A 19940-nucleotide genomic window follows, 5' to 3' on the forward strand; every position below is an offset into this window, starting at 1 on the left:
ATGACAACGCGCAACAAAATATACCAACGGTCAACACCACAATGCACACATCTACACGGATTCTGCACTTGTCTCAGCCCTGTAGCCACAACTCCTGACTATTGTCCAGCTGCTGCGGTAGGCTGCGTTCTCATGAGTGGTGCCAAACATCCAGGGGTAGGCCTGGGTCCCGGAATAACAGGGCATTGGTGCATACACCAAAGTTATTTATTGCAGTGGTCTGGGAAGTATCTCTTGTGGAGCCGTTAAACATAACTAAGTATCGAGCTAAGTGTCACTCGCACAACCGATGTGAGCGTCATGACCCTTCTGGCATTCATGTGGATGTTGGTGAAACGTCCTTGTGATTCCACCAGTGCTTTGCAGCACCATTGAAAACGTACCCTGCAGTTTATGTACGCGTCCTTGCGCCAAGATAGGATATGGGGTTCCATCTATCGCCCCACCACCGTTAGGGAAATCCCACTAACAGACACACACTCACACTCACGGGCGCACAATTTCCCAGAGTCACTAATCCCTTTTGAGGGCAAGCAGCTTAATGATTGCTTTGCTACTTGCATCACGCAAGTCACCTCACAGTAGATTTTCCCACTCCAAATTGATTCCCGATGCCTGGTAAGCTGTCCTGCGTTGCAAAGCTTCCAAGGGCTATTGCACTCGCTCTCACTCTCATCATGGTATTCTGACGCGTTTCAGGGAGGGAAAGCAAGTCACAAGTTCCCATGAAAGTGCCCTTACGCATGCGAAGTTTTTCACAGCCACTGCGATCGTCCCAAATGCTATGCGGTCCACCAGTCTGTCTTGTTGCCCGGCCCAAAAATCGGCGTTCAATGGCTACAAACCTGCCCCATTACCAGCAGGATCTCCAAACGCAGGGACCGTGTTGAGAAGAATTCATGTCCATGTCTCATCATCTCGTCGCCGGCGCGGCTGCCATAACGCTTGGCCTCCTCCTCGCCTGGGTTTTTGCAGGTCCTGTTCAGCATAGACTCACGATAAGCGCGAGGTGTTTACAACATCCAGATTGTCTGTTCAGATTGAGCCAGGTCATACTTTGCGTGCTATGGCATTTGCACAGCTCACCAGAAAGTAAAAAAAAGGCAGCAAAACGGTTGTCTGCTGCTTTCACCGGAGGGAGGGGTGAGGCTGTACCCAGAACCTCATGACAATGTTTTTTGCCCCATCAGGCCACTGGGATACTACAGAATTCCAAGGGCGACGGGAGACTGTGGAACTTTATGGGATACTACCCACAGTGCAACGCTCCCATAAAATCAACAATAGCCTCGGTACATTGGGACGCACACGCCGAATTGCATCTTAGTGTGCCACTGCGCTCGATTTAACAATCTGTTTTTAAAAAACCGGTTTTCTGTCAAAATCTGAATAATCCGTAGTGTAGACACACCGGAGAGTACTTCAATGGGTAGAAACTTTTCCCTGCAATTGCTGCTTCTGTCCTACTAATGGGCTTGGGATGCCAGGCACCAAACTGAAAGCAGGAGAACTGTCCTCTTTTCTTTTGTGCTCTCAATGCCTAGCTTCTCTGCTGGCACCCATACGGCATAAGGAAAAAGTAACCGACCACGGGGTGGTGGTGTTGATGGGGTTACTGGCAACAAGAGACTGGGACAGGGAGCAGGGGGTCTTTAAGTACACGATAACAAATTTTTTTCCAGAAGATGCATGCCTTGGTCAGTGCACAGTAATGGATGGTGATCATTGAATGATGTACTTGTGTATACTGGATTCAGTTACTTGTGTATTCTCATTGCACCCAAATTCCTCATCCATTTCACACTATTCAAACACTACTCTGAATCTATAGTCATGTGAAAGTCTAGAATATCTGTTGATCAATGTGAAGCGACAGAAGCAGCTACAACATGGCTGAGAGCTCGTTTTGTTCAGAATGTCACAAGGTTCAAGTCATACAATGAATCTGGTGTCTTAACTGTTAATTTTATGTTCTCAGCTATTTTTGGCTTTTTTTATCATAAAAGACTTTTATGAAATTTCACTGTGCAACAGTATGGCTTTCTGCTTTAGTAGAGAATTAAGTTTCTTCTCATGAGCCTTATGTAATGTGAATTATGTATTAAAGTTGCTTCATATGCATCCACACCAGGGACTGAACTGAAGTTGCAAAAGTCTTTAATTCTGGACATTCTTTAATTCAAGTGTTTGATTTCCCGCAAATCTTTATCTTCCTTTAAATACTTTGTGTGTGCGCATATGTAGGTTGCGAAACACAGACGAAGAATTAAACTGTTTCAAGAAATTTTTTTTGTGAAACTGTCAACATGTTCCAATTTCTGCCATGACAAGTTTCCAAAGTTAATGAATAACTAGAGCAGAACCAAGTATTTCAAAACAACTGGCAATAAAGATTTAGAAAAGGCCCCCCTTGGTCCAAGTTTTTTTTTTAAAAAAAAAAGAAACCCAAACTTGGGAATTTCAGAGATATGTTTTTCAACGAATGCTTAAATATGAAAAGCTTCAAAATATTCAGCTAAGCTTTACTAAAAGAAATTATATACAGGCCAAAGAATTACTCTGATACTACAAAAGAGCCTTTCAAAATATTTCTGGTTGTTAAAATCATATTACCATATGTCTACTTCAGGGTAATGGGCTCTGTGATACATTGCGATTATGTGTGAAATGTACTCTACCATTTCACATTAAGCAGCTCGCTTTACTTCCTTCACTTTTAGGTCGCGCAAGTGGATCAGAAACGAAGTCAAAAAGAACCAACGTGTCGAACTCTCGAATAAAAGCTTTTCCTTGCTCAGGCAAGGAGGAACATCTGAAAAATGAAAAATATTTGGTTTATTGAAACATATCTCAACTACGTTATTATAAAGGACTTTGTACCTCCCACTTTCTTCTCTCTTTTAAGAGACTCTGTAGTAGTGTTGAAGAATACTAGCAAGCATTCTAAATCTTAAACTATCTGCAAAACACAGAGATTATGGAAATCTCTTAAATAATCACTGGGAGTCTTTGTGCTCCAGTAACACCCTATGACACAGGAAGCAGAATGGCAGCACTAGATTTGCTTGCATTTGTCAGAAATTGTTGATTGAGAAGAAAAAAATAAATATTTGATTAAATCATTTTTTAACAACACACAAAATTCCAGAGCTCATCTAGTGTAAAAAATTATGGTAAGAAGTAAGAAGTCATCTACTTCCACAGATTTAACATGCTTGATGCATCTTTATTTTGTACACTTGACTAAACTTTCACAAGTTTAGTTGGAATTCGCAAAAAAGTCCTAATTGTCAAGAGCAGTTAAGGCACTGGAATAAACTGCTAAAGGGAGGATGTGGAATCTCCCTCATTGGAGATTTTTGAACAGCAGTTGACAATACCTTGTCAGGGATGGCATCTATAAGAGATGATGCTATAGTCCGGCCTTTGAGTGCAGGACTGGACTTGCGAAGACTCTCTCGCAGATCCCCTATCCAGGCACTGATTGGCTTACGTATTGATTATAAAGGTGTAATGAGAAGTACTTATTTTCTCACTACACTTCAATGCGATAGTTATATAGCATCACATGCAGCGTCGTGTATGCAATTTTATAAGAGACTTCAAATAAGGTGAATAGTATTTAACATCCTCTATCATAGAGCAATACAGCGAGAACAATAGGACTGCGAAGGGGAGTCCCTCCGTTGATGTAGTGCTTCAGCAATGCTAGTTCCACACTCTTATAATCCTAGGCATGGCACCATAACGATATTTAATCATAATTACGCTAATTAGCCCTGAGCTGCGATATGATATTCTCTAAACCGAGAGAGGTAAATTCAACACTATCGCCACAGGAATAGTACGAGTAGGAGAAATGAGAGGCCTCCGAGCTATAATGCTCAGGAATCCTTCATCTGAGCTGCGAGCCAAAGAAAACAATATAAATAAAAACCAATTACACAGTTTGATGAGCACTTTCAGAACCGCGCTTGATAGTAGTGAAATGTGATAGTACACACATTAACAATCTTGCTAATTACGTTAACCTGTACAAAACTCTGAGTCCGTTAAACTGATGTAAATGCATCAAGATTAGATATACAAACATTCTATCAGGATATTCACCACCATACAGTGGATGTTAACAAGCACGTCTGTTGGTAAGAAGATACTCTAACATGCTGCAGTCTATATCGATAACAATCAAAATACGATCACTTGACCAGTCGCCCAAATTAGAGCATTAAGTCAATTCGAGCATAAAAATGTAGCATGATCTAATAAGATTATTCATGCACTCAAGAGTCTGACTTATTTTTTTTCTGCCTCATATCTAGCAACGTCCACCTTCAATCACAATATAATTGCTAGACTTCACTATAGCGAGTAACACCCACTAGGCATAAACATCAAGCACGACTTCGCAATGGCATAACTCTCTCTGACTACCCATCAGAGTGTTATTCGCGAGGGAGAGCAAACTAGGATAGCTGATCACTATAGAGAATTAGATGCGTTAGAAATATCTCTCCATCAATCTTTTTGCTCAAGATTGAGCCTATAATATTGGGATGTAAGGCATGCAGAGAATGAGACTTTAGGATTCTACGTATTTCTAATTGCCAATATTGGCCTGATCTGAGCACACAAGCAGCAATACATAACAGAGAGACGGTACAATTATAGTGAGCTAGCTTGAGCGAGATCCTTCTTATAACTTATAATTTCATGGTAGTTTTAGCACATCCATGCTCATAAAGCAATTTATTCCATTTCCTCACATAACATCAAAGATTTAATCACATCGCTCCAACTCTACCTGGAGATCACAAAAATAAAACGAACTTCTTCATTATGTTCACCCCTGATCCAGAACACTACACTCGACTATGCTGTCTACTGTTTTAGTTTACTTTTAGACAATGTTAGCGAGAAATCGCGAGCGGAGTGTCACTACGAGTACGAACCTATAAACATCGTGCAGGTAAGAAGATTACATATAAACTCTTGCGTATAGTTCACTGCAAGTGAAGTAACAGTCGGCTTATAACTATTACATATCACCACACTCTATACCACAGCCTCAATCGGCAACAAGGTACTATGATTCAAACATTCCGGAGAAACAAATTAAAAAACACACACAACACACAAAGCATAGTAGCAATGTTTAGGAGAATGGCGGATTATTTTCAATAAACAGATGCCATACACTTAGAATTTAAAGCTCTATCTATATAGTTGCAATGGAGTCACGATCTAACTAGCTGTCTATATGTATGTTTTATAAGACTTCATCTCATTTAAATCAGTGAGGTGAGGTCTCAAATAATAAATACAGCATCTAATTGAATTTAACAGTGGAGTGTATAGATAGATATTTGTTCGCGTTAGCTTTCTCTATACACATCACACTTAAGGATGACACTAGCACTAACAATACTACATGTACAAACTATTATACGATACAAAATACTTATGTGTACAAGGCAATACCATTCTTCAGGAACATCGTGACAACTACTGAGCCGAGAGCATTCATCAATATGTCTATTTAACACAGCGACTCTAATCGTTTTTGGAATTATTCTATATGTTTCGTGCGCGCGCTGAGAATCCCATACTACCTAAAGAGATAACATATAGGTTGAAAAGAGGAGGTTCACACAGTCATTACTATTGTCCCTAGCACCAGCAGATACTATGGCGAATACTGTGAGGGAGATGCAATTATCCACACACAAGGAGGATGCCTAATTTGTCTTTTGAAACTATCTATAATATGAAAACAATGCATACGAGTTGCGTAAGTTATTAAGCAATACAAACCGTATAGGGACTGGGGTGATACAATAGGTGTTTACAGACCTGCACAACCCACATGACATTAGTTGGGAAGCGAGGGAGTCTTATTGAAGAGAGTAGGAGAATTACTAATGATAGGTACAACCGAGTTATAAATCTGAAGATACACCCAGATAGGGATATCAAGACAAGCTCAATACTCACTATCATCATACTAACTCTATAGAGTATTGGAATCACACTCTAGATTAGATACAGAATGTGAAATTGCAAAAGATACCAAAGAAAATACACAAATATAAAAACGCTAGACTATCTACTCATATCACATCACGTGTCAGATCAATATTTAGTATCTAGAATTGTCTATTAATCGTGGTAAGTCGACACTTTATCTATAATAGCAATTGTTAACATGGACCAGACGGATCGAAATAAAAATGTCATAAAAATACTTATGTAATACGCTCAAGAAATAAACTAGTGAATATGAGATAATAGCAATCGATACAGGTATATAATACATCGAACTTTATTTTCGAAGATGTGCAGAGACCGCGTGAAGCACGCAAGGTGACTAACTAATATCTCACTAAACTAGAGCTAGAGTCAGAGAGGCTCAACTACAGCAGCACCAGTGAACGCGGAAGGCTGACTGATCTTAGTGGCTATAAGCTGATGCACAGGTATGATAGTGCAACTCACAATGCTTACCCGAGAGAGACATGTTGAGAGAGAAAGTCCTGCAAGAGTACAGATCATACAGGAAACGCTAGAGAGAGGTTAAAGACCACAAAGGCACACTGAGCCAAGAGACACCAGAGTAAAACAACACCACGAGTGCACAGCGTTGTGGCAAATTCTACTAGCCCAGCAAGGTCAAAGCGGTTTAGCGAGACATACAGAGGTCTAATCACTGCATGACTCCGCCGAGGAGCTAAGGAAGCAGCAGAGCGAGTAGCCGAAGAGTTCCACGCAAGATGTGCAGCATGAGACAGAGGACAAAAGCTAGTCTAGAGTATCGGGGGATAATATATTAATAAACCAGAGCGAGCGTAGAGCAGCATGAACGCGACATGTTCGGAGGCCATAGTGCGGGTGATTGCAGAGACGCACGGCGCGCAGGTCGAGACCTGTCAGGCACACGGTTTCAGCGGGAAGTCTCAGCGCACGAGAGCGCAGATGCACTCGGAAACAAGCCCGGAGCAACGGTGACACAGAATCCTGAGCGACAGCGAGCAGATGACCGGCCGACGGAGGAGAGTTACACACGGCCATGCCCCACACGCGACATCGAACACAATCCCACTACACCAAAACCAAAAAATGCTCAACACACGGGAGCACCACAGACACAGCACACCACAGGAGGGGCGGGACTCCGCGCAGAATCGGCGAACAAACTTCCACGACAGTTACTCAGAGAGACAGCCACAAACCTAAACCACTTTATCTATCCTTCACCACAACCGTACTGGCACAAACAACACATAATACTCACCATAATTACTCAGCAAACAACTCATACACCCAACCTACCCCGAGAACGCAAGACACCACAAACCACGCAAACACTATCCACAAGCGCTAAGTGTGACAACCGTACACCCAGCCTCATCATCTTAACTATAAACGTACTGTCCGAAGAACTTAAAACAACCCTACTGCAGTCCACGCTCTGTATGTGTCGCAGGAATTGACTTTATAAGGTCATTACAGACATACGGAGCCCGTGCATACCACCATGCAAGAGCAGCATAAGCTAGGATGCTAGAGCATCAGTCAGAGTGAGAAACAGACTAGCAATGCGAGAGAGTCCCTGGACGGCATTTATGTCACCAGACCGTCTGGAGCGCTAGGCCACGCCCAAACCTATATATGTCTTACGAGCAAAAACTTCAAGCAAGTAATTGTAGAGAGAAGGATTTACTACACACCAACTTAAGTATCTACTCAGAGTGTGTCTACACACGGATATCTCAGGCTATGATCACTGAATGCTCATTGCAGTACTACTATGAGAGTCAACACATAATATAAAATAAAATCGAAGACGCACCAGAGTAGAGTCTCCAACACTGGAACTTCATTCCGCAAACGGAGCTGCTCCCCACAATGGAAGGTACCAGCGACAGGACGAGCGCTAAGATGAGCAATTGCAAGTAAACGAGGATCACGACAGGCTAGGCTGGATCTGGTCACTCCACGAGACAATCCAAATGAAGACTTCCACAGATATCTATATAATCTTCGTCTTCTCCTTCCACGATGCTGGCTCGCGGCGCGGCGGCGTTCAAACAACTGGAGGAATGTTCCCAAGAAGTTAAAATTACGAGTGGAGACCACCTCAGAAACCCCTGCGCCGCATCAACAGGCAGTTAATTTGCAGAACGCATTCTGCTGTAGTTTTTAAAAATGTCTGTTTTTAAAGGCAAACTCAGGCAGTTTCCCGCCTAGTATTTGATGCTTCCTCTTGATACAGGGAGAAGGACGCAGCCGAACGTCAGTTGGAAACTGTACGGTCTCGAACGCAAGAGACATAGCCATCATCGGTCAAGAGTCCTCTGCAACCAGGTGACTCAACCAAGCTACAATGAGGCCTATGACGCATTACATCCAGGTCTGAAAACCACAATAGGTCCTTGCGTAGGCTCCGACCATTGCCTATATCCTAACCCAGATCACAAGGCTTTTAGCCAGGGGATTGGACGCAGACTTACACATTTCGCATCTGACTAGACGAGGGCATTATGGATCCACAGCTTACTCACTCACACGGGAAAGCACGATCACTACCTTTGTAAGTGCGAAGAGGCATTATTATATGTCTCTTGTGTCTCTCATAACATGTAAGGGAGCCTACCGCTTCATGGAGAAGCCAGCAAGTCGCACTCAGCAAAATCCACAGACATTACTGACAGCTCACAACGGCACGAGGCATCTCAGAGCACCACAAGGTGGTAGAACAACACATCCGAGCACAATATAGACTGGTGCGCTGCCTACAGACGTAGAGAAACAATACAAAATGGAATAGGGGAATAGCTTTCCGCTAACAGACCAATACGTTTTCTCCCTTACATCAATTACGTTAATATTGGCCTCACCATTGATCACCCATGTTATCTGTACTACCCCAACTGTATTGTGATGCAAACATAACATTAATCCTTTGTATATATCTTTAGATCCAGTGGTCTCCGAAACTGGCTTTATACATGAGATCTACTGCCCGCAAGATCCGATAGAGCAGACTCATCCTCGGAGACGGTCGACGAGATAGCTGCTGCACCGTCGAGAATTCCGAATCCAAAGCGAGAATCCATCTCAACCTACCGGCCACACTCAGCAGGCGAGACGAAGCCCACGACGCTTGCGCGACTTGTCAGGCACGAGGCCGGAGCTCATGGCACGCAGACTGAACAGCCGGTATCTCGGGCCGGGAAACGACACAGCACCGAGCAGATTGCGTGACGGCCAGAGCGTAGAGCGGGTGTGCAGTCGGGTTGCTTAGGACATTGCGCCAATGGCTATGACACGATCGCACCATGCCGGAGCGTCAGTGAGTCATGCCTAGAGTAATAGACTTTGGGATTTCCGCACTGGGCGCTGCGACATACGCCTAGATGATGACATAGGCCTCCGAAACGATAGACGACGAGCCAGAGAGAGCAGGCGATGTGGTGCGAAATAGCGGGAACCATGCGACAAGCTCTAGACGAACCGCGGCATCTCTCACGTGGGACCGGAGGCGAGTCTGCAGCAGAGCATACGCTAGTGATGAGCAGGGAGAATGGGATGTCTGTGCTTCTCGGCACAGCGCGAGTGCGCACATGGCTCCACAAGGCTATCTCCACCATATAAGCATACCGACACTGAACAGCAAACAGGTAGTGAGCTACGGAGAGGAAAAGTAGTATGAGTAGGATGAGTGGATGCATTTGCTCGGGCTCTGGAGCACTTCACACGTACACGGTGAGGGGCGTAGACACACGAACCATCACCTATCGCTACTCTATTGCGCGCGACGAGCTAGCTGACTCTTGAACAAGGCACTTTTTCCACTGGTGCTGCGCGCAAGCACTCGATGGACACACGACGCCGACCGTGCATATACTATGAGGGGTGATGTGCGAAGAGCCATGGTTCCCTGCTCCGACAGCCCTGCTCCTGGCGCCTTGTCAGGCTGGCCACCAACCATGGCCAGCTCCTGGTCCACTTCAGTGTGGCCCCAGCCGGCCATGCTCGGCTTCTGCGCAATGGCCCAGGCCGCCCCACGTGCACCCAGCTCTGTCTGGCCTCAGCGCTCCCAGCTGAGCCTGCCATGGTCCGGCTCCTGGCTGCAAGCTCCAAGCTGTGGCTTCGCCCCGCTGAGGTCCAGGCCTTGGGATGGAGGCACGGACAGATTACATTATGGGTGCGGGGGGCAGAACAGAAAAAGGTTTGGAGACCATGATCTAAAGAATACAAAGGATAATTTATGTTATACAATACAGGTATTACAATAACAGGTATCAAATTGACCCAACATATGAGTAAGGAATACGTGTTGTCTGTTACAGCTATCCCCCATTCCATTTTGTTCTTACAGCTGTCCCAATACTCCATTTTGTTCTTGTTCTCCTCCCTGTTGGCCCCCTCCCTGGCTGTAATTGTTTACCAGGCCACTGCCCTGTTCTCAAAAGGGAGGGCCCCTTAAGTTGGTTTACCAAGAGCCATTGCCCTTCTCAAAAGGATGGCCACTTGTGGTAAGTGGGACCATGCCCTGTTCAGAGGGTTAGTTCTGTTATCACTTGTTAAACCTGGGGCTCGGTGTGGGTAGGGCAAATCGTCCAGAGCTGCAAGACTACTTGTGTTTTAAGAGTCCTGGGCATGAGTCATTAGGCCTCAAATGACTTTTGAGCCCTGTTTGCCACGTGCTCTGCCAGACATGTCTCTGGTGCTCACCTATCAGTTTTCCCTGCCTTTCTCTCCTCCCGTATCAAAGGAGCCAATAAAGTACTCGGCGGAAACTGCCGAGTTTGCCTTTAAAGACAGACATTATTTGAAACTAACAGCAGAAGGTTCCTGCATTACTGCCGTGGTCTGATCAGCCAGGGGTTCTGAGGGGTCCTTTTCTCACTCTCGTTTTATTTTTGAGCATACCCCCAGTTTTTGACCCCCCCCCCGACAAGAACGAATTACTGTCCTGAGAGACTCCTGATTATTGAGGACGGTACCTAGCCCTTCTGATGTCTTGCTGCTTTTGCCATCTGCTCTTCCTTGGGGCTGGTAAGAATCCCTCTGTGAAACTCTCTATGCTTTATTTTATTATTTTAAGCTGCTGGCTCTGTCTCCCAGCACACAGACTCAGCTAAACCTTAGTCTGGTCTTAAAACTTCCCTAAACTCCGTGAGACAACTTTTGCTGCTAAAAATAAGTTTGTGCCGCTGCAAGCGTTGCTCCTGTGGGCTTTGCCCTCGGGGCTTTCTGCTTCCAGCTGTATCCCTGCTGCAGCCACCAATCCTGGCCTTCCTTGGAAGCTGGAATCCTGGGCTTATACACTCTGCCTCTGTACTTCCCCACAACCATAAGGTGCACCATAGGTTTTGTTTTTAGTTTCATAAGTATAGTTAAGATTATAAGACTTGGTAAAGTATTCACCTGCCTGTTAATAGTTTGCTGTTTTGTTGCTCTGTAGAAGTTGATGTGATAGTTTTGCTTAGAATTGTGATATTGGTTGTTTTGGCCTAGGTTGGTTAAGATAGATTAAGGTTTTTTGTTGCTTTCTCCTCGTATAACTTGTCTGTTTTTCCCCCACTCCAGTCCCCCCCTGTGTGCTTGTCTGTGTCCCCTGTACACTCTGCTGCTCCCCCAGCATCTGCATCACCTCCGAACTTCCCAAACCCCTTGCCTCTTTTTTCCCTGATCTGCGCATCCCGAACTTCCCAACTCCTGCGCTTCCCCCCGCGTCTGCAGTCACTCGCTCGAACTTCCCAAACCCCTTGCTGCTCTCCTCTGTATAACTTCCCAAACCCTTTGCTGCTTTTTCCCGCATCTGCACTTCTCCGAATCCAAACTCCCTGCCTGCTTCCCTCTCCGCATCTGCATCACCCTCTGAACTTCCCAAAACCCCTTGCTGCTTCTCCAACCTGTTGAAATTCCCAACGCTGTGCCGCTTTTTTCCTTGTTTTTGGTGTCTGCCTTGTTGCTAAAACCTCTCTAGTCTGTTGTCCCTTACCCTGAGGGCTTCAAAAGTCTCTCGCTGTTGCAGCCACACTCTCTCTCATCAAGTGCCCTAATCATTCACTCCCCTCTTTCCCTCTTGTTCCTTGACCAGCCATTAGGTATACTCTTGCTATCACAGCCTCTTGCTTCACAAATTAGTCAGTAATTTTCTACAATTGCATAATTTCCCCACTTATCACCTATATTGCTGATATACTTTTTATTTGCATTAGTACCTATTGTGTTTTCAATTGTTATAGGCCACTAACCAACTTAAATACATTCGAATCTAAAATTGTTAACCATTTTATATAGAAGCTAGCCGTTTAATTTTGCCATTTCTTTTTGGGTACGTTTTGCATTCACACTGTGATCTAAGTTGTTTCCTATATAAAGTTGGAGTTGCTTATTGACTGTATGTATCCCATTGTGCGACCCCACTTACTGTACCCACACTGTTTAGAACTCCTACGCGTCCAATAAGAACCCGCCCCCCATCATTGTCCTATTGTACACCTATACACCCATCCCTTCGTATTTTATTGTTAAATTCCCACCACTTCCTTTTTCATTTAATAAAAAAATTAATTGGCACCCCACCTGTGTGGTAATTGCTCCCAAGATCCATATACCTGCCTGGCAGGGACAATATAATATGTTAAATCCTCAAATATGTCTCTATAGTTGGGACTTCTCACCTCAGCAAATATAGAAAAAAGTATAATAGAGTTTAACAAGTGAGGCATCATCTTTCTTGGTGACTGCTTCACATAATTGTTCTATTTTGCCATCAGTATCATTAGCAATGTCATTCCCTAGTGTGTGTAGAGAAAGTATGGGACCATTTACATCATACTTTAATCACCTTGATCTTTTTTTTTTTTTTAAGAAAACTACTGATTTAAATCAAGGTTGAAGCTTTATAATAAAACTACTTGGCAAATTGTGCTATTTGCAACTTTAGATTAATCTAGAATGGACAAATTAATAAACACCATCTTTTAACATGCTGCTAATTGTGGGTTTTCTTTTTTTTTTTTGAAATTTTAACAATACTAGTACGATGGTGCTGGAAATGTGTAATTGAAAGTTAAAGCCACGATCCTGCAAGTGCAATAAGCAGGTATGTAACTTTACTTCCTTGAATTGTAACCAATGACTTCAGTGAAGATTTCCTCATACTTAAAACTAAAACGGCAGAAGTGTTTGGTGGTATCAGGGGGCTCAAATTGTATTTTTGTTTCGAAATTGGAGGTGTAAAATCTTTGTCCTTGGGGGAAAAGAGACTTTAGTGTTTACCATGAAAAAGTTTAGACTTCAGTACACTAATGAAGTTATGTGTATTGTTTTTTGTGCTCACAGGCCAATATTTCCAAATCAGAGCCTAAATTTTAGGCTCCTAAAACCCATATTTAGGCATCCTTAGGATGGGATTTTTCAAAAGCACCAATGCCTTTAGGAGCACTAATCCAGTTGGCTTCCCAACTGCAAACGCCTGATGGAGGAGTATAAACTGACAAAAGCTTTGAAGTTTTCTTGACGATGGAAGTTCAGTATATGGAAGGTGCTGTCCAGTTGAGGCGAAAAAAAAAAAGCAAAAAAAAAGCGCAGACTATACAGTTATCAATGTAATGTATTATATGTGAACACTAATGCTTAATATTGTCACTTTCAGTGTCAGTATTATTGATTTCATTGCTGCACATTTTGAAGTATGTAACAAGGCACGTGCTGTAAATCACAGGAGTTGGGAATCGAGAGATTATTATTTGCATTACCTAGTCAAGGACCAGGATTTTGTCAAACTGTAAAGATTGGTAATGTGTGTCTTCACATACAAAGCAGAGCTTCTGAATATTCAAACTGTGTAATTGGGTTTTTTTTTTTTTTTTTTTGGCCACTCAATGAAAATCCTGAGCTATACAGCTTCAGGCCCCATTTCTCTAATGTCTTATGTCCTTCATAAGGTGAATTTTTCTTTAGAAAATTCATGCAGCGCTAATAGAGTTTTTGTTTAAATATGATGAAGATATAGGATGTAGTACTTGCCACACAAAGGGGACACCTGAGGTCGGAGTGATAAGTGTAAAATCTATTCCTTTCAAACTAAAAGAACACCACCTCATGAATTTAAAACTTCAAAAGTGTGAAATATTCCATAGAATCATAGAAGCATAGGACTGGAAGGGATCTCGAGAGATCTTCTAGTCCAGTCCCTTGCACTCAAGGCAGGACCAAGCATCATCTCTAGACCATCCCTGACAGGTATTTGTCTAACCTGCTGTTAAAAATCTCCAATGAGGGAGATTCCACATCCTCCCTAGGCAGTTTATTCCAGTGCTTAACTGCTCTGACAATTAGGAAGTTTTTTCTGAATTCCAACCTAAACTGTGAAAGTTTAGTCAAGTGTACAAACTAAAGATGCATCAAGCATGTTAAATCTGTGGAGTAGATGACTCTTACTCTTACCATAATTTTTACACTAAGATGAGCTCTGGAATTTTGTGTGTTGTAAAAATATTTAATCAAATATTTATTTTTTTCTTCTCAATCAACAATTATGACAAATGCAAGCAAAACTCTAGTGGCATTGCCATTCATGCTTCCTGTGTCATAGGGTGTTACTGGAGCACAAGACTCCAGTGATATTAAGAATTTCCATAATCTCTGTGTTTTGCAGATAGTTTAAGATTTAGAATGCTTGCTAGTATTCTTCAACACTACTACAGAGTCTCTTAAAAAGAGAGAGAGAAAGTGGGAGGAGTACAAAGTCCTTTATAATAACGTAGTTTGTAGATATGTTCATAACCAAATATTTTTCATTTTTCAGATGTTCCTCCTGCTGAGCAAGAAAAGCTTTTTATTCAGAAGTTGCGACAATGTTGTGTTCTTTTTGACTTCGTTTCTGATCCACTGAGCGACCTAAAGTGGAAGGAAGTAAAGCGAGCTGCTTTAAGTGAAATGGTAGAGTACATCACACATAATCGCAATGTGATCACAGAGCCCATTTACCCTGAAGTAGTACATATGGTAAGTGATTTAACAACCAGAAATATTTTGAAAGCTCTTTTTGTAGTTCAGAGTTAATTCTTTGCCTGTATTAATTTCTTTTAGTAAAGCTTAGCTGATATTTTTGAAGCTTTCAATATTTAAGCATTCGTGAAAAACATATCTCTGAAATCAGTTGTCTTTTTTTAAAAAACTGACAGCTTTCTAAATCTTATTGCCAGTGTTTTTGGAAATACTTGGTTCTGCCTCTAGTTATTCATTAACTTGGAAACTGTCATGCAGAAATTGAAGCATGTTGAAGTTTCACAAAAAAAATTTGCTTTGAAACAGTTTAATTTCTTCAGTCTTGTGTTCGCAACCTACATATTGCGCACACACAAACTATTTAAAAGAAAATAAAGATTGCGAAATCAAACACTTGAAATTAAGAAATGCCAGAATTAAGACTTCTTGCAACTTCAGTTCAGTCCCTGGGTGTGTATGCATTATGAAGCAATCTTTAATTACATAATCACATACTAAGCTCATGAGAAACTTAATTCTCTACTAATAGCAGAAAGCCCATACTGTTGCACAGGTGAAATTCATAAAGTCTTTTATGTAAAAAAGCCAAAAATAGCTGAGAACATAAAAAATTAACAGTTAAGACACCAGATTCCATTGATGACTGAACCTGGTGACATTCTGAACAAAAAGAGCTCTCAGCCATGCTTGTAGCTGCTTCTGTCGCTTCACATTGACTCAACAGATATTCTAGACTTCACAGTGACTATAGATTCAGAGTAGTGTTAGAATAGTGTGAAATGGATGAGGCATGGTGCAATGAGAATAACACAAGTACTGAATCCAGTATACACAAGTACTCATTCAATGATCACCATCCATACTGTGCACTGACCAAGGCAGGCATCTTCTGGAAAAAAATTTGTGATCGTGTAATTAAAGACCCCCTGGCTCCCTGTCCCAGTCTCCTTGTTGCAGTAACCCCATCACCACCACCACCCCGCTGGTCCGGTTACTTTTTCCTTCATGCCGTATGGGTGCCAGCAGAGAAGCAGCATTGAGAGCACAAAAGAAAAGAGACAGTTCTCCTGCTTTCAGTTCTGGTGCCTGGCATCCCAGCCCATAGTAGCCAGAAGCAGCAATTGCAGGGAAAGGTTTCTCACCCATGAAGTACTCTCAGGGTGTGTCTACACTACGGGATTATTCAGATTTTACAGAAACCGGTTTTTTAAAACAGATTGTATAAAGTCGAGCGCAAGTGGCCACACTAAGCATGCTAATTCGGCGGTGTGCGTCCATGTACCGAGGCTATTGTTGATTTATGGAGCGTTGCACTGTGGGTAGCTATCCCATAGTTCCCACAGTCTCCCTCGCCCCTTGGAATTCTGGGTTGATATCCCAGTGCCTGATGGGGCAAAAAACATTTGTCACTGATGGTTCTGGGTACAGCCTCACCCCTCCCTCCGTGAAAGCAGCAGACAACCGTTTTGCGCCTTTTTTTTCCTGGGTGAGCTGTGCAAATGCCATAGCACAGCAAGTATGGACCCTGCTCAACTCGACAGCAATCATGGATGTTGTAAACACCTCGCGCATTATCGTGCAGTCTATGCTGAACCAGGACCTGCAAAACCAGGCGAGGAGGAGGCAGCTATGGCAGCGCGGCGACGAGAGTGATGAGGACATGGACATAGAATTCTCTCAAACCACGGTCCCTGCGCTTTGGAGATCCTGCTGGTAATGGGGCAGGTTGTAGCCATTGAACGCCGATTTTTGGGCCCGGGAAACAAGCACAGACTGGTGGGACCGCATAGTGTTGCAGGTTTGGGACGATTCGCAGTGGCTGTGAAACTTTCGCATGCGTAAGGGCACTTTCATGGAACTTTGTGACTTGCTTTCCCCTGCCCTGAAACGCCAGAATACCAAGATGAGAGTTGAGAAGCGAGTGGCAATAGCCCTCTGGAAGCTTGCAACGCCAGACAGCTACCAGGCAGTCGGGAATCAATTTGGAGTGGGAAAATCTACTGTGGGGACTGCTGTGATGCAAGTAGCCAAAGCAATCATTAAGCTGCTGCTACAAAAGGTAGTGACTCTGGGAAATGTGCAGGTGATAGTGGATGGCTTTGCTGTAGTGGGATTCCCTAACGGTGGTGGGGCGATAGATGGAACCCATATCCCTATCTTGGCGCAAGAGGTACATAAACTGCAAGGGGTACTTTTCAATGGTGCTGCAAGCACTGGTGGATCACAAGGGACGTTTCACCAACATCCACGTGGGATGGCCAGGAAGGGTTCATGACGCTCACATCTTCAGGAACACTACTCTGTTTGTTTAAACGGCTCCAGCAAGGGAATTACTTCCCAGACCAGAAAATAACTGTTGGGGGTGTTGAAATGCCTGTAGTTATCCTGGGGGACCCAGCCTACCCCTTGATGTCATGGCTCATGAAGCCATACGCAGGCAGCCTGGACAATAGTCAGGAGTTGTTCGGCTACAGGCTGAGCAAGTGCAGAATGGTGGTAGAATGTGCATTTGTCCGTTTAAAGGCGCGCTGGCGCACATTACTGACTCGCTCAGACCTCAGCCAAACCAATATCCTCTTTGTTATTGCTGCTTGCTGTGTGCTCCACAATCTCTGTGAGAGTAAGGGGGAGACCTTTATGGCGGAGTGGGAGGCTGAGGCAAATCACCTGGCCACTGATTTCGCGCAGCCAGACACCAGGGCAATTAGAATAGCACACCAGGAAGCGGTGTGCATCAGAGAAGCTTTGAAAACCAGTTTCATCACAGGCCAGGGTACGGTCTGACTGCTGTTTGTTTCCCCTTGATGAAACCCCCGCCCCCCTTGATTGACTCATTCCCTGTAAGCAACCCACCCTCCCACTTCGATTACAGTTTGCTTAAGGAAATAAAGTCGCTATCGTTTAAAAATCATTTATTAAAAATTCATAAAAAGAGGGAGAGAACTGACAAGGTAGCCCAGTGTGGTTTGGGAGGAGGATAGGAGGGAAGGAAAAAAGGCCACTAAAAAATTTCAAAGTAATGACAGCCTTTTGGTTGGGCTGTCCATGGGGTGGAGTGGGCGGTGCACGAAGCCTCCCCCCCATGCGTTCTTACACGTCTGGGTGAGGAAGATATGGAACATGGTGAGTGGTGAGGGTGGTTACACAGGGGCTGCAGCGGCACTCTGTGACCCTGCTGCTGTTCCTGAAGCTCCACCAGACGTCGGAGGATGTCAGTTTGATCACGCAGCAGCCCCAGCGTTGCATCTGCCACCGCTGATCTTCCTGCCTACACACTCTGATCTTCCTGCTGCCACCATCTCGAGCATCTCCTCTCCTCACGTTCGTCCCTCCTATCCTCACGTTGGTCCCTCCTGTCCTCACGTTCACTGGCATCTTTCCTGTAATTTGATACCACGTCCTTCCACTCATTCAGATGAGCTCTTTCATTGCGGGTCACTTCCATGATTTCCGAGAACATTTCGTCTCGCATCTTTTTTTTCCTCCGCCTTATCTGAGATAGCCTTCGGGATGGAGTAGGGAGGCTTGAAAAATTTGCAGCTGCATGAGGGAGGGAAAAAAGGGAGAGAAGTATTTAAAAAAAGATACATTTTTACAGAACAATGCTTATACTCTTTCACGGTGAACAACACTATTCACCTTACATAGCACATGTGATTTCACTACAAGGTCGCATTTTGCATCTTAATATTGAGTGCCTGCGGCTCTGGTGTTAGAGATCTCACAGACGCAGGTCCGGGCAGCAGAATTCAGCTTGCATGCGGCCATGGTAAGCCATTGTCTTTCGGCTTCTCTGCAGCCTTCATATACACAGTGTCCCCTCCTTTCCCAAATACCAAGCAGCCCGTTCAGTGCTGCTTCTTTCCTGTTAACATGCAGCAGCAGAAACCACCCCCCCCATCCAATTCTCTGGGATGATCGCTTTACCCCTCCCCCCCACGCGTGGCTGGTATCATGGAAGATCACTGCTACACCCCCCTTCCCCCCCACCCACCGCGTGGCTGGTAGCAGGGAAGATCCCTGCTAGCCAAACGCGAAAAAGCTCAGCCCATTTCCCCTCCCCTCCCCCTGCTTGGCTACCTGCAAGGAAGGATTTCTTTTAAGCAACAGGCAAACAGCCCAGTAGGAATGGCCATCTCTGTCCCTTAATTAAATTCCTGAATTTCAACCAGGTTACCATGAACGATATCACTCTCCTGAGGATAACACAGCGAGATAAAGAACGGATGTTGCTTGAATGCCAGCAAATCACCGGACCATACGCAGCTAGGCTTTTTGTCATGCAATGATACCAGATTACTTGCTACATGCATGGCGTGGTCAAGTGTCCTACCATGGAGGACGGAATAAGCTGCCCTGCCCCAGAAACCTTCTGCAAAGGCTTTTGGAGTACCTCCAGGAGAGCTTCATGGAGATGTCCCTGGAGGATTTCCGCTCCATCCCCAGACATGTTAACAGACTTTCCATAACTGTACTGGCCGCGAATGCATCCCAAGTCCTCAGGGCAAATTAATCATTAAAAAACGCTTGCTTTTAAACCATGTTTTATATTTACAAAGGTACACTCACCAGAGGTCGCTTCCATGGCTTCATTGTCTGGGCTAGTGGCTTGGGAGGGCTGGGAGGGTAATTCGTCTGGGTGAGAAAAAGCTCCTGGCTGTTGGGGAGAACGGAGTGCTGTGTGCTCTCTGCAAGCTCGTCCTCTCTCTTCCTCCTCCTCATCTTCCCCATCCGCAGAATCCTCAGCCATGGCTGAGATTACCACCCCCACCTCGGAATCCACGGACAGGGGTGGGGTAGTGGTGGCAGACCCCCCTAGAATTGCATGCAGCTCAGCGTAGAAGCGGCATGTTTTCGGCCCTGCCCCGGACCTTCCGTTTGCTTCTTTGGTTTTCTGGTAGGCTTGTCTG

The 19940-nt window shown here is 44.2% G+C and overlaps 1 protein-coding gene across 3 annotated transcripts in view; it reads left to right on the forward strand.

Moving 5' to 3' along the window:
* The window catches only part of PPP2R5C (protein phosphatase 2 regulatory subunit B'gamma), a 194907-nt gene that overhangs the window by 85104 nt on the left and 89863 nt on the right, over positions 1-19940 (forward strand). For all 3 annotated transcript variants that reach the window (XM_075065685.1, XM_075065686.1, XM_075065687.1), the window contains one exon: positions 14828-15027. In XM_075065685.1, the coding sequence (XP_074921786.1) occupies positions 14828-15027 (200 nt within the window). The remainder of the gene's footprint in view (positions 1-14827; positions 15028-19940) is intronic.

This window comes from Chelonoidis abingdonii, chromosome 4, assembly GCF_003597395.2.
Source record: "Chelonoidis abingdonii isolate Lonesome George chromosome 4, CheloAbing_2.0, whole genome shotgun sequence".
In the NCBI taxonomy this organism is placed as follows: domain Eukaryota; kingdom Metazoa; phylum Chordata; order Testudines; family Testudinidae; genus Chelonoidis; species Chelonoidis abingdonii.